Source organism: Etheostoma cragini, chromosome 3, assembly GCF_013103735.1.
Source record: "Etheostoma cragini isolate CJK2018 chromosome 3, CSU_Ecrag_1.0, whole genome shotgun sequence".
Classification (NCBI taxonomy): domain Eukaryota; kingdom Metazoa; phylum Chordata; class Actinopteri; order Perciformes; family Percidae; genus Etheostoma; species Etheostoma cragini.
In genome coordinates this window covers 12,757,525-12,769,675 of record NC_048409.1, presented here as the reverse complement: position 1 = coordinate 12,769,675, position 12,151 = coordinate 12,757,525, and the positions used below count along the sequence as shown (strand labels likewise).

General features: G+C 41.9%; 1 protein-coding gene across 9 annotated transcripts in view; it reads left to right on the top strand.

Annotated features, from left to right (window-relative positions):
* The window catches only part of dock10 (dedicator of cytokinesis 10), a 64,433-nt gene that overhangs the window by 41,247 nt on the left and 11,035 nt on the right, over nucleotides 1-12,151 (top strand). For all 9 annotated transcript variants that reach the window (XM_034868042.1, XM_034868046.1, XM_034868048.1 and 6 more), the window contains exons 15-38: nucleotides 65-187; nucleotides 279-358; nucleotides 514-701; nucleotides 825-890; nucleotides 1,040-1,132; nucleotides 1,283-1,406; nucleotides 1,534-1,655; nucleotides 1,786-1,869; nucleotides 2,674-2,766; nucleotides 2,898-3,016; nucleotides 3,300-3,369; nucleotides 5,025-5,138; nucleotides 5,351-5,422; nucleotides 5,589-5,735; nucleotides 5,956-6,039; nucleotides 6,128-6,224; nucleotides 6,367-6,399; nucleotides 6,642-6,820; nucleotides 7,441-7,557; nucleotides 8,557-8,674; nucleotides 8,785-8,906; nucleotides 9,793-9,907; nucleotides 10,281-10,347; nucleotides 10,759-10,806. In XM_034868042.1, coding sequence (XP_034723933.1) covers nucleotides 65-187; nucleotides 279-358; nucleotides 514-701; nucleotides 825-890; nucleotides 1,040-1,132; nucleotides 1,283-1,406; nucleotides 1,534-1,655; nucleotides 1,786-1,869; nucleotides 2,674-2,766; nucleotides 2,898-3,016; nucleotides 3,300-3,369; nucleotides 5,025-5,138; nucleotides 5,351-5,422; nucleotides 5,589-5,735; nucleotides 5,956-6,039; nucleotides 6,128-6,224; nucleotides 6,367-6,399; nucleotides 6,642-6,820; nucleotides 7,441-7,557; nucleotides 8,557-8,674; nucleotides 8,785-8,906; nucleotides 9,793-9,907; nucleotides 10,281-10,347; nucleotides 10,759-10,806 — 2,475 coding nt within the window. The remainder of the gene's footprint in view (nucleotides 1-64; nucleotides 188-278; nucleotides 359-513; nucleotides 702-824; nucleotides 891-1,039; nucleotides 1,133-1,282; nucleotides 1,407-1,533; nucleotides 1,656-1,785; nucleotides 1,870-2,673; nucleotides 2,767-2,897; nucleotides 3,017-3,299; nucleotides 3,370-5,024; nucleotides 5,139-5,350; nucleotides 5,423-5,588; nucleotides 5,736-5,955; nucleotides 6,040-6,127; nucleotides 6,225-6,366; nucleotides 6,400-6,641; nucleotides 6,821-7,440; nucleotides 7,558-8,556; nucleotides 8,675-8,784; nucleotides 8,907-9,792; nucleotides 9,908-10,280; nucleotides 10,348-10,758; nucleotides 10,807-12,151) is intronic.

The following is a 12,151-nucleotide window of genomic DNA, read 5'->3' as shown; positions in this document are numbered from 1 at the left end:
ATTTTCAAATTCCTCTGCCATCTTCTCTCCACATGATCTTATTCTTAATTTATATCTATTATAGGTCCGTGTTCAAGGACAACCACGGGGCACTGGACAGAGAGTCTCGTTTCTCGCCTCTTTTCAAACAGGAGAGTAACAAGATTTCCACTGATGACTTGATTAAGCTGGTAACTGAGTACAGGAGGTAAGGCATACTCTAGGTCACTTAGGCTTCTCCAAGGCAAGATAAATAGTTCTTCTTACGATATTTGATTTTAATATTTGTTTGCGTGCAGGGCTGAGAAGACCAGCAAACTGCAGACTATTCCTGGGATGCTGGAAATCACAGTTGACTACATTCCATTGGAGCATCCTAGTATGTCTGATTTTAAAGCGATACCTCCCCTCTGTCTGCATTCATTCATGTTCCCATTCTCCTTTGGTGCTCATTCTCTAGCATCCCTCCCCTTTAGCTTCTATGTCTCTACTCTACTGCCATGTTTTAGAAACTCTCTCCTCTCCGTGCTTTAGACTGTGTCACATCCTCCTACGTCCCGGTGAAGCCGTTTGAAGAACTGAGCAAACACCAGCCTACTGTGGAGGTGGAGGAGTTTGTCCAGGACACCACCAAGTTCACGCAGCCGCACCGCGTCTACAAAAACCACATCTACGTCTACCCTAAACACCTGAAATATGACAGCCAGAAGAGCTTTGCCAAGGTATAGCCCAGAACTTTTAAAGCTTCATTTGAGAGAAACTGACAACATCCTTGTTTTTTTTGTTTTTTTACATACTTCAGATACTCCTAGTATTCACAGTAACAATGGTGCTCTTGTTAACAGGCTCGTAACCTCTCAGTCTATGTGGAGTTCCGCAGCTCAGATGAAGAAGTTGCCAAACCTTTAAAGGTAGAATGCTGTCCCCCAAAACATGATGATGGGACATTTATTGGCTTCTACATGACTCCATTTTCTCCAGTCATACTCTGTCTATTACGAAAAACTGGCTGAGCATTACATTATTTTGCCCCATTTTTCTGTTGCTGTTGTTTTTTCAGTGCATCTACGGCAAGCCGGGAGGTCCAGTCCTCACCACAGCAGCCTGTTCTACAGTCCTGCATCACTCCCAAAACCCCGACTTCTATGATGAGGTAAACTGGTTTATTCTGGGATATTTTTAGAGCCTGGAAGTGGATTGACTTTGGCTTCAGCAGCCTTAAGAACAAGAACACATTTACAGATAAATCCCCAACCTGCAGCAGCCCCTAATATAACCCATTACATTCTGTTGTTTCCCGCAGGTAAAGATTGAGCTTCCGACTCAACTTCATGAAAAGCACCACCTTCTTTTTTCCTTTTACCACGTCACCTGTGACATCAACGCGAAGACGAATGCCAAGAGGAAAGAAGCCCTGGAGACCCCAGGTGAGTTGGGGTTCAATCTGAAGCTTTTTATTTATTGAGACATTTATTTACTGGGGGTTATTTTGTTGTTTTGGTTTTTGTCCACCATTCAGTGCTCTGTGTTTTGTATTCATGTGTGCGTTTTTAGTGGGGTATTCTTGGCTGCCTCTCCTCAAAGAAGGCCGTCTGTCATCCCAGGAGTTCAGCGTCCCTGTGTCCTGTAACCTGCCGCCTGGATACTTGGCCATCAAGGAAGCCAGCAACACCAAGGTGAGAGGGAGGAAGGAAAGCCACTGGGTGTATAGATAATTAAAATACTGCTAAATAATAAATTCAGTTTTGAGAAAAGAAGGATAAGAACTATTGCATCATGGGATTAAGCTGTCTTTTCTTTTTACAGAATGGAGCAGATGTGAAATGGGTCGATGGAGGAAAAGCCATCTTTAAAGTGTCCACCAATGTCATCTCCACAATATACACTCAGGTGAGACCGTCATCTGGCTGTCTACAGTCTGCCCAGGCTTTTTATTTTTTTATTGATACTGTGATGGACTGGCAATGTGCCCAAGATATGATGATCTGTGAATGCTGGGGTAGGTTACTCACATAAACCTCAACAGGATAAGTGGTAAGGAAAATGCTATGGCTGGCTTTCTACGTGCTGTTTCAGCCACCATAACCTTGTTGAAATATGTCAGTCTAAGGACATGCATCAAAGAACACTTAACCCAGAAAATGTCCGCTAATTGTCCATTTTTGTTTTCTGAGCTGCTTCATCTTCAGCTTTTTACAGCAGAAATAAAATAAATTGAATCTGCTTGGGTGAAATGGCCAAATGGACATAAAATGACCATTTAGATGTCCTTAAACAAATTAGAAGATTAGTGGATATTATAAGTGGTAACTTCTTTGTATCTAGTGTCGGACATGAAACAACGAAATGGACCATTTCTGTTTCAAGTAGAAGATGTTGGGAGCACCGGACAGCAATGTCTCTATTGGCTGGTGGCTTGTAAATTGGATGAGCCTAGTTTTACTTGCAATGCCATTTAGAATTGCTTTTACAAGTTATACATAGAATAAATACATTTTAAAATAAGGACATTTTAAAATAAAAATGGATTAGGAATTAATTTGTGGTGAAGCTGAGCCAATGACATTTTGACATATTTGTGACGTGGTGAAGTTCATATTTTAGGATGAACTGTTAATTAAAAGGACCCAGTCCACTAAGTATTATTGCAGCTGCTTACTGCTGGTATTCACGGAGTCCTCTCCCTATTTTTAGGACCCCCACCTGAATCGATTCTTCCAGCAGTGCCAGAAGAGAGAGCTGGACCTCTCACTACCTCCTACCTCCAACTTCCTCAACTGCCTGAAGGTTAGAAAAAAAATCCCCTGAATTTTCAGTTATTGTGACTGAGACAACAACCGAAGCCTTGACTACTACACACTGCTACATGTCTGACAGTGCTACACCTCCTCCTGTGCCTCTGTTCCACCCTCCCCCAGGGTCTTCTCAGTATGGAGAGGATCCCAGTGATCATCCGATTTCTGCCAGTGCTTTTCAACCAGCTGTTCAAGGTCCTGACTCAGAATGACAACGATGAGGTCACTACTGCCACCTCTAGGTAGGCAGCGGTACTTCACTTCTCACAACAGCTGGGCTCACATCAGGGTGGGGGCTCAGTGGATGTGGTAAAGCACACAATGAGGGTAGTGTTCCTGTTTAAAACACCGTATTCCCTTTTTATTGTCTGATGAATCTGGTGTCATAAAACATGTTTTGCTATTGAAGAGAAACAATAAAGAGAAATTGTTTTGCGGTTTGATAGATGTATTTTGCCATTGTTTAATGATGCTATAATAATAATACTGTGATACATTCACCTCTTTGTTTTCCTGGGTCTACAGAGTGCTGATCCACATTGTTGCAAAGTGCCATGAAGAAAACCTTGATCACTACCTGCACTCCTATATCAAGGTACAATAACAGATATACCAACAATAAGAAGGTGTGTGTGTGTGTGGTGTGCCAGTAGAAATCCTTTTGAATGACGTTTGTTTGTATGCCTGTATACTCAGGAAGATCCTATCATAATTATGAAGGCTGTTTTTTTCCATTGGAATCTCTGCACAGAGATTTCTGAGGCTTTATGTGTTTGCATGTGTGTATGTTTGGATGTGTGTGTTTGGGCCAGCAGGAGTGTGGCTAAGGCCGCATGGCCAAAAAACAAACGTAGCATTTCCCTTCCCCTTTTCTCCCTACTAGAAAAGTGGAAGGGAAAAAAAAGTAGGGAGAGAAGGGGGAAATGAGAAGAAGATAGGGTGATTGAGGAGAAGGCAAACTAGCACATTTAGCAATCAGAAACACAATGTGTGTTTGTTTAAGGGGGGGGGGGGGGGGATCATTAAGAGAATTAGAGAAGCGAGCAGGAGAAACAGCAAGACCTGTTTCATGTTGGACACGGTGAAGGAAAACCGCAGCGCTTGTAGAGGCAGTGGCAGAGACAAATGGTGGGAGGGTAAGAGGAGAGGACCAGCACAGCTTTTGGAGCCAGGGTTGTCATAGTAACAGATTGGCATGGTGTTGAGTAGTAGTGGTGCCCAATTTAAACTGCTGAGTGTGTGTGCGTGTGCGTGTGCGTGTGTGTGCATGTGCATGTGTGCGTGTGCGTGTGTGTTTGTTTGTGTGTGTGTGTCAACGAGAAGGAGAGGAAAGAAAGGGGTTTCAGTTCACTGCAGCATGAATTGAATAGAATGCAAGAGGAATATTATATGAATAAAACCTTACAAATGTTGTAGTTTTTCATTTAATTTGCCAAATGGCATATTAAATTTGGCTCATTTCAGGTTGCTGTGTAAGTGTTTTGTCCACATGCATCTACAGTATTTGTAAATGTGTGTATTATTACAAATAAGAGCTGCAATTAGTCAATGAATAGGAGATGAATTAACAACTATTTTAATACCTGTTAGTCCAAGTCATTTTTCGGGGAGAAATGCTCAACATTCCCTATTTCCAGACCCACAATTGTGAGGATTTTGCTTCTTTTCTTTGTTTTGTATAATTCTAAACTCAATATAAATGGCTTTTGGTTTGTTGGTTGCACAGAACAAGACATGTTATAACATCCCCGTGGGCTGTAGGAAATTGTGTTGGACGCTTTATATTTTATTTTAAAGGGCAAAAGTGAATCGATGAATCAAGAAAATAATCAGGTGGCCTAGGGGTTGGGACTAGAGCCGCAACAAACAATTCTTATCACTTAATCCACTGAATGCTTTCTTAGTATATAAATACATTTTTGTTCTATGAAACCTGCAGAAACCAAACTATTCAGTTATTGTAATGTAAGTCAAAATGGCTGCCAATTCAACCAGTCAATTAGTCGAGTAATGGTTGCAGCTCTAGTGACAACAATGAACTGCAACACACATGGCATCTGCGCGGAGATCTTTGTTGCATGTAAGTCCCTATCTTTCTCTCCCCTCATTTCCTGGTATCTCTCTACTGATGTTTTCCAGTAAAGGAAGAAAATCTCCCAAAAATCATTCAAAAAGATGAATTGATAATTTAAAAAGATTTTTTTAATATGCACCTTTAACAAACTCCTCTCCCCTTCTCTCTGTGGGTAGTATGTGTTCAAGTCCGAGGCCCACGGCTTCAGGACGGTCCACGAGGAGCTGGCTAAGGGCATGACCTTTGACCTGAAGAGCAATGAGCTGGCAGCAGTCAGGAATGTCCTGAAGGTTTGTCTCTCTCCTAATACCTACTATTTTGTTAATTTATTCTGAAATTTAAAACTTAATTTTTTCATTATGCTTCTTAAGTCCTAGAGAAAAGTAAATAAGTGCAAACCTCTCAAAAAATGTGTGCCTCATCTGTGGACATGCTGGAGATAACTAGGCAGATAAACATTGGAGCAAGTTTTAATCTTGCTTTGAACCTCTCATGGTTTCAGTTCTGCTGGTTCTTCTTTGAGCTGATTGTCAAATCCATGGCCCAACATCTGGTGGACTCTGACAAGGTAAAGGTGAGGTGGCATACTCTACTTTTTGTCCCTAAAGTCTCCCATTGCTGAAAACATCCCAAACATCATATTCTTGGTTCAGTATAGTTCCTTTGCATTAGTATAATCTGAGCTGGGACACAGTGTTTCATTAAGTATATGATGTAGTGCTGACTCCGGGTCCCTACAGCTTCCGAGGCCCCAGCGCTTCCCCTCATCCTACCTGAGCCGCGTGGAGACCCTGGTGGAGTCGGTGTCCGAACACATCTTCTGGAAAAACAAAGACCTGCCAGAAGAGACACGCAGTGCAAACTTAGCTGTGGCAGCTTTTGTCAAGGTGGGAGCAAAATATGTCATCTCATGTTATCTCATATTAAATGAAAAAAGCCCCAGTAAAGTGTGACTACATGTGAACATACTGTGCTTACTGTACGTTGCTCTGGGAGGGATCAATACAAACTGTATAAACAGCCTGCAAAAGAAAATAGTTTCCATTTAACAGTTGTAGCTCTCTCTCAGGGTCTTATTAGCTGATGTCTCTGTCTGTCTCTTTGCAGCGTTGCTTTACTTTCATGGACAGAGGCTTCACATTCAAGCTGATTAGCAACTACATAAACATGATCACCGCTACTGACAGCAAGGTACAAATATCAACTTAATTGGAAACAGTATTAAAGTGCAACTAGAAACACATATGCAGAATGCAATATTGCCTTTTGTTTCTTATAGGTCTTGTGTGAGCTAAAATTTGAATTCTTGAGAGAGGTGTGTAACCACGAACACTACATTCCTCTCAGTCTGCCATTACCCTCTGCTCGCATCACCGGTAAGTCATACCCGGTAGTCACACTTGTGTTAATGTGGTAACTATCATACATCAAGTAGCTCTCACTCTCATTTATCTATTAACATTTAGTCTTTCTCTCTTTCTCTTTCTGTCATTTTCTCTGGCTGTTTGTCCATGTCAGACCATGCATCCCTAGAGCCACAAAGTACTCATGGTAAATATGTTCACTCATTTCTTTGTCATGTTTTGCGTGCTCCTGCGGTAAGGGGATAATGAAATTCGAGGGGAAAAATTGGCTTGTTACATTATTTACTCACTGTAACCACATTTTTATTTAGAAACAGATTAATTAACTCCCTGATGGAAAGCAAATATTGGCACTAGCATTATTTAAATCACATGCAGCTCAGTTAATTTCCATTTAAAATGAGAATCTCTCATGCTGTCTCTCTCCAGTGACGGTGCCCGAGTACAACCTGACTGGAGAGTTCTGCAGAAAGCACTTCCTGACTGGCCTGTTGCTGCGGGAACTGGGGCTGGCACTCCAGGACGAGCAGGACTTAAGACACGTAGCTTTGGCCACCCTAAAGACGCTCATGGCCAAACACTCCCTGGATGCACGCTATGCCACCAAGGTAGCCAGAACACATGTTTACACACGGGGAAACTAAAGGACGTGGACTATGAGTCATGAGCTCACAGTAGAAATTCTTCCTTTGTGACTCACAAATAACACGTACTGTACACACTGACATGTGATTGTTCGTAGCAGCTGCCAGAGGCACAGACGACGTCTTAATGAATGCTGGGAAGTGTCCAGATCAGATTAAGTTAGTGATCTGCCTTCTGTTAAACAGAACCAAATACCACCAACCGCAACACAACAGTGGGGCTGTAGTCAAGGCAATCAAGACCAAATGTCTGCTAAATAAAAAGGAAAATCATGTCAACATTTTCTTGGAAGGAGGAAATATCGAATATTATGTAATTGCCTTTGCACATTGCAAATTTTCAATGGGCTACCCAAAGACTGTAGAAATACACTATAGATAGTATTAGTTTATTTGTAATAAAAGTCTTGCTAAGGTGTGAGGACTTTGCAAACAAGATAAATATATCATTACTAGCTTTGTAAATTTTTTTAAAATAGATTTCAGAGAGATTTGTTGGAGCATACAAGGTGTTTGCACTGGATGTAAAATATGCACACATCTTTTAAACGTGATCCCTCCTTTCATTGGCTGCCCCCCCACAGGAGAAGCAGGCCAGGATTGCATCTCTTTACCTGCCTCTATATGGCCTGATCCTGGACAACATGCCTCGATTCTTCCTCAGGGACCTCTTCCCCATCTACTTCACTTCAAGTGACCAAGTAAGAGTCATGATGATAGATGAAATGATTGATTGGCTATCTGCATGCTGTATAGGTTGACTATGTGTATATCTTTCCTGCAGTTTTTGTTGGTAAAACATTGGTCTTCTTGTCATAGTTCTGGCTCTCATTCCTTTTAGTTATTACCACATACTATGATGTTACGGGCGGCTGTTGCTCAGGTGGTAAAGCAGTCACCTGCCAATCAGAAGGTTGGTGGTTCGAACCTTGGCCCTGCAGTCCCGGGGCAAAGTGTCCTTGAGCCATCGGTGTGTGAATGTGTGTGAATTATTATCCGAGGAGCAGGTGGCACCTTCTATGCCAGCCTCTGCCACAGTGTATGTGTGAATGGCGAGTGGTATGATGTAAAAGCGCTTTAAGTTATTGTAAAGACTAGAAAAGTGCAGTCCTATACTGACTGATTGCAATGAGTTCAAGCATATAGATTCTATTAAACACAACTTATCCCTGTCATTTTAACAGCAATTAGGCTATTGTTTACTGTACATGCATTTCTTTTCTGTGTTACTTTCCCAGCTGGAATTCTTTTTTGGACAGGACAGCACAGGCTATTGTTGTAAGTTGTTATAAGTTTGCAGTGACTGTAGGAATATCACCTAAACTATGAGTTCTCGCTGGATGCTGCACATGTTGACTTTCTGTCTCTTGTCTGTCCTCTTCCATTTGATTTCCAAACTGGTAATAAACGAAACTTAATGTGCTCATGAATACGGTACATGAATCATGGTGCAAGTTGAGCTGGAGGAACAGCAATGCAATGATCGATTATAATGAAACTTTGAATGTTGGCCTTCATTAGGAAATAGGTAAAAATAGTAATCATTGGATAATTTCAGTTAAAATATTTTATATGATGACACTGCATGAGGCTGGTGTTGCTTCATATGTGTTGTTGTATAGTTAGTTTTCAATAATTAATAATTATATTCTATAAATATGGTCTAAATGAGTCCTCTCCCCTGTCTGCACCCCCACCAGGGCTCTCGAGACGACCTCAGTGTAGGAGTGGGAGTGGGAGGAGGGGTGATTCCTGTTACTCGCCATGGTAACTCTGTAGATGCCTCCTTTTCCAAAGAAGTTCTAAACTCCATCACAGGTAACAGCGCATGACGTGCTTGAATGTGGCTGCCTATCTATTTCCAGTGTCTGTATAAAAACATGAAAGAGGACATTGATGCTGACACCCCTCCCCCCCCTCCACACCAGCCTTCTCATCCTTGGCAGTTGCCACAGGTAACCAGGCCGACTCCCGTGGTTCTCTGATCAGCGTGGACTCCAACCCTAGCCACAGTGACAGAAACAGTGAGAAAATGGACGGATGTGAGAAGGTGAGAAAAGAGGAGTTAACGGTCATAACTTCCTGTGTCATGACACGTCTCCATATGGTCTTTATTTCTGACTCTCAAAAAGAGCTGCAGGCAGATCTGTCAAAACAATCATTCAGATCCATTTGTTGTATGTATTATATATTGTGCATCTTTTTTTAATGTTAGGCATTCATAATTAATTCCACATTGTATATAGATTTCTGAAAGAGGAGTGCGCAGAAAAAACAGACTTCCATTGGCTTCCATTTTTTACCACTGATGGTGGACAGTCAAACTTAGCTGCTTTTACTGCTCTAATACCAGCTAAAGATATACTGAAGTTGGGCCATCCCGGTGAACTAATCATGTTATTGAAATGTTGAAGTCCAGCAGAGGCATTTTTGTCTGCCCTCATCTATCTCTCCTCACTTCCTGTCATCACTTTATACCATGTAATAAAGGCAAAGAAATGGCCAAATAATAAATATAGAAGACATAATACAGCCATTAGTCCCTGCAACAGCCTCCATTGCACACCTAAATACATTTAAATGCACATTTAATTACATTGTTATACATATTTCTCATATTTAAATTATAAAGTTTACTGTCTGGTCATATTTTCTGTGAATTCTGTTTCCCAACATGAAGGTATAAGTCAACTTTCCAAACCATTTCCACATTTCCTGGAATAACATTTTGGCAGGGAGTTCCTCAAACCTTATTCATGTATTATTTGTTGACCAGCAAGTAGTCAAATTTAATCTGAAAATACAACATGAGCTTCCCTCCAGGTTTCTAAAACCCATAGATTCACATAAAAAATACTGAGGACACAAGCTCAGTTACGACCTCAATATTAACAGTAGGTCTCGGGCTGTTTTTCTGTCTGCTTGTTTCTCCTTAGTTTGCACGGCCGCAGTCCCTCATAGGCTACGGTTCTCGCTGTGACAAGCTGGACCAAGCGGAGACTCGCAGTCTCCTCATGTGCTTTTTGCACATCATGAAAACCATATCTGAGGGTAAGAAATGATACAAACATGTATACGGAGGATTCACACAGCCCAGTCCAGAGCCTTGTCAAAACGTGTTTAAGTGCTATTAAAGGGTTAATGTCAATACTATTATGCTAAATGTGTTTAACAGAGGCCCAGAAGATTGAGACATTAGTTGTTTTTTCTTTCATTTAATTATTCTAATACAGCAAAATCCAGATATCTGCGCTTTTTGCAGGGTAAAACACTGATTGGTAACCTTTTGAACCAGGTCTGTCTCAATCACTAACTGAATACCATCTGAGTATAAAAATACCGAGAATTGTCATCGGCACCTGGCTGGCTTTTTAGGAAATCTGCCATGGTATGTTACATGATGGGTTTTGTTTCCTGTTTCCAGATGTGCTGGTGTCCTACTGGCACCGGGCCATTCACCAGGAGATCTCAGACTTCTTTAACATCCTGGAGTAAGTGCTCTTCTTTTTTCCTTGCAGAGTATAACCACAGCTTCTTTTAGGCTGACTAGTGATACAAAAACAACATTGAGACCGATAGGGATGGGGGCATGAAAATGAGAGGAGAAGAAAGAGAAAGAATGTAGCCAGAAGGGAACAGATGAAAGTAATGACACAGCAAGAGAGAGAGAGAGAGAGAGAAGAAAAACAGACTGCAATTCCAATGAGAGCTCCTACTTTACTGAACAGTGCAGATAATTAACTGCCTGTTTCCTCTTTGTGTCAGCATCCAGACTTTGCTGTTGCAACTCAGTTTGATCACATGCACCTCATTTATCCTATGTTTTTAACTTAAAAAATGCATAAAAACAAGCAAACCTTCCTCTTTCACCTGAGACAGTGTTGCATTTTCCCTTTCTCCAGGCTGTGTCTCCAGCACTTCAGGTTCCTCGGAAAGCGTCACATAGCCAGGTGAGTGTGCGCTCCTCACTGCTTTCTCTGACAAAGAGGTGGACCAGGTCACATTCACATGCATTTATTATAACGCTGCGTATATGGAAACAGCTTATTAACTCAACATACATGCCACAGCCAATGGTTGTAACACCCCCACGCACATAATTCATGTAATCATGCAAACACACGAATGCACAAATGTGCAAATGCAGCCACGCACAAACAGACCCTTGTGCAGACACACACAAATAAATGAATCAGACACAGTCAGGCAGAAATACTAATATGTGTTCTGTATGCATGTGCACACACAGGGATGAGCTTCAAGAGGGGAAGAGGTAAAGGGGGGAAGAAAAGGAAGAGAGGGGGAGGGGGAACTCCTGGATCTTGCTGTTGAGAGTAAAGCACTGCTGGATATTGTACTGTAGCAGTTGGCAAGCACAGGCTGGGTGTTGTTATTGTGTGTGTGTGTGTGTGTGTGTGTGTGTGTGTGTGTGTGTGTGTGTGTGTGTGTGCTCTTTCTGGAGCTGAGCCATTGGCACCGGTAGACTCCTCCATCTTCTGGTTCCTCCCAGCTAATTAAATTAGCTCTCTTTTTCCTTTCAGCAATAAGATACTGAGATGTAAGCCAAATAAAGGCTGGGAGAACATACTGCTTTACTGTGTATGAAGGAATTCACAAAATAAAGATAGCTGGAAGCCTAGCCAACGCTCTCAGACTCAGTTGAGCCCGTCTGGGGCTGCTAGCTACTTAACATTCGTCTGTAATACCAGGCCATGGGGGATTCACAGTCTTACGCCTGTGTCTAACTCAGTGTCTCTCTCTGTTAGCTCTGTTTCTGAGTCAGTGTGGGCACCCATTGAAGTTCAGGAGAGATAAATTACACTAGCAGTGTGTAGCCAGCCAGCCGGCAAGCAAGCAAGCAAGCAGGAAGGGCAGTCCGCCAGCTAGCCAGCCAGCCCAGTTATCTGACAACAATCATTGAAGCTCCTGCTGAAACAAAAACACAGAAACCTACAATATAAAATAACCCAAGCTGTTCAAAATGTGGTGGAAAATTGTGTGTTCTTGTACAGTTCCAACACTCATAAGAAGCTGATTGAGAAAACATGTCAGGGCCTTGAAGTAACATTAACATTCTTCTAACTTATCATGTTTCTGTCGTCGTTGGTGCAAGGATCTTCACTGTCTTAACTTGAGCCGTATTTTTGGAACTAAGCTATATTGATGAATTCATTGATAAATGAATTGTATGTTTTTTATCCATGTTCGACCTTGTTGTTGTAGTCTCCACCCCAGTGCATGCCTCACGCCCCCCCTCTGTGCATGCTGCCGCTGTTAATGGATTGTCAGTGTGAA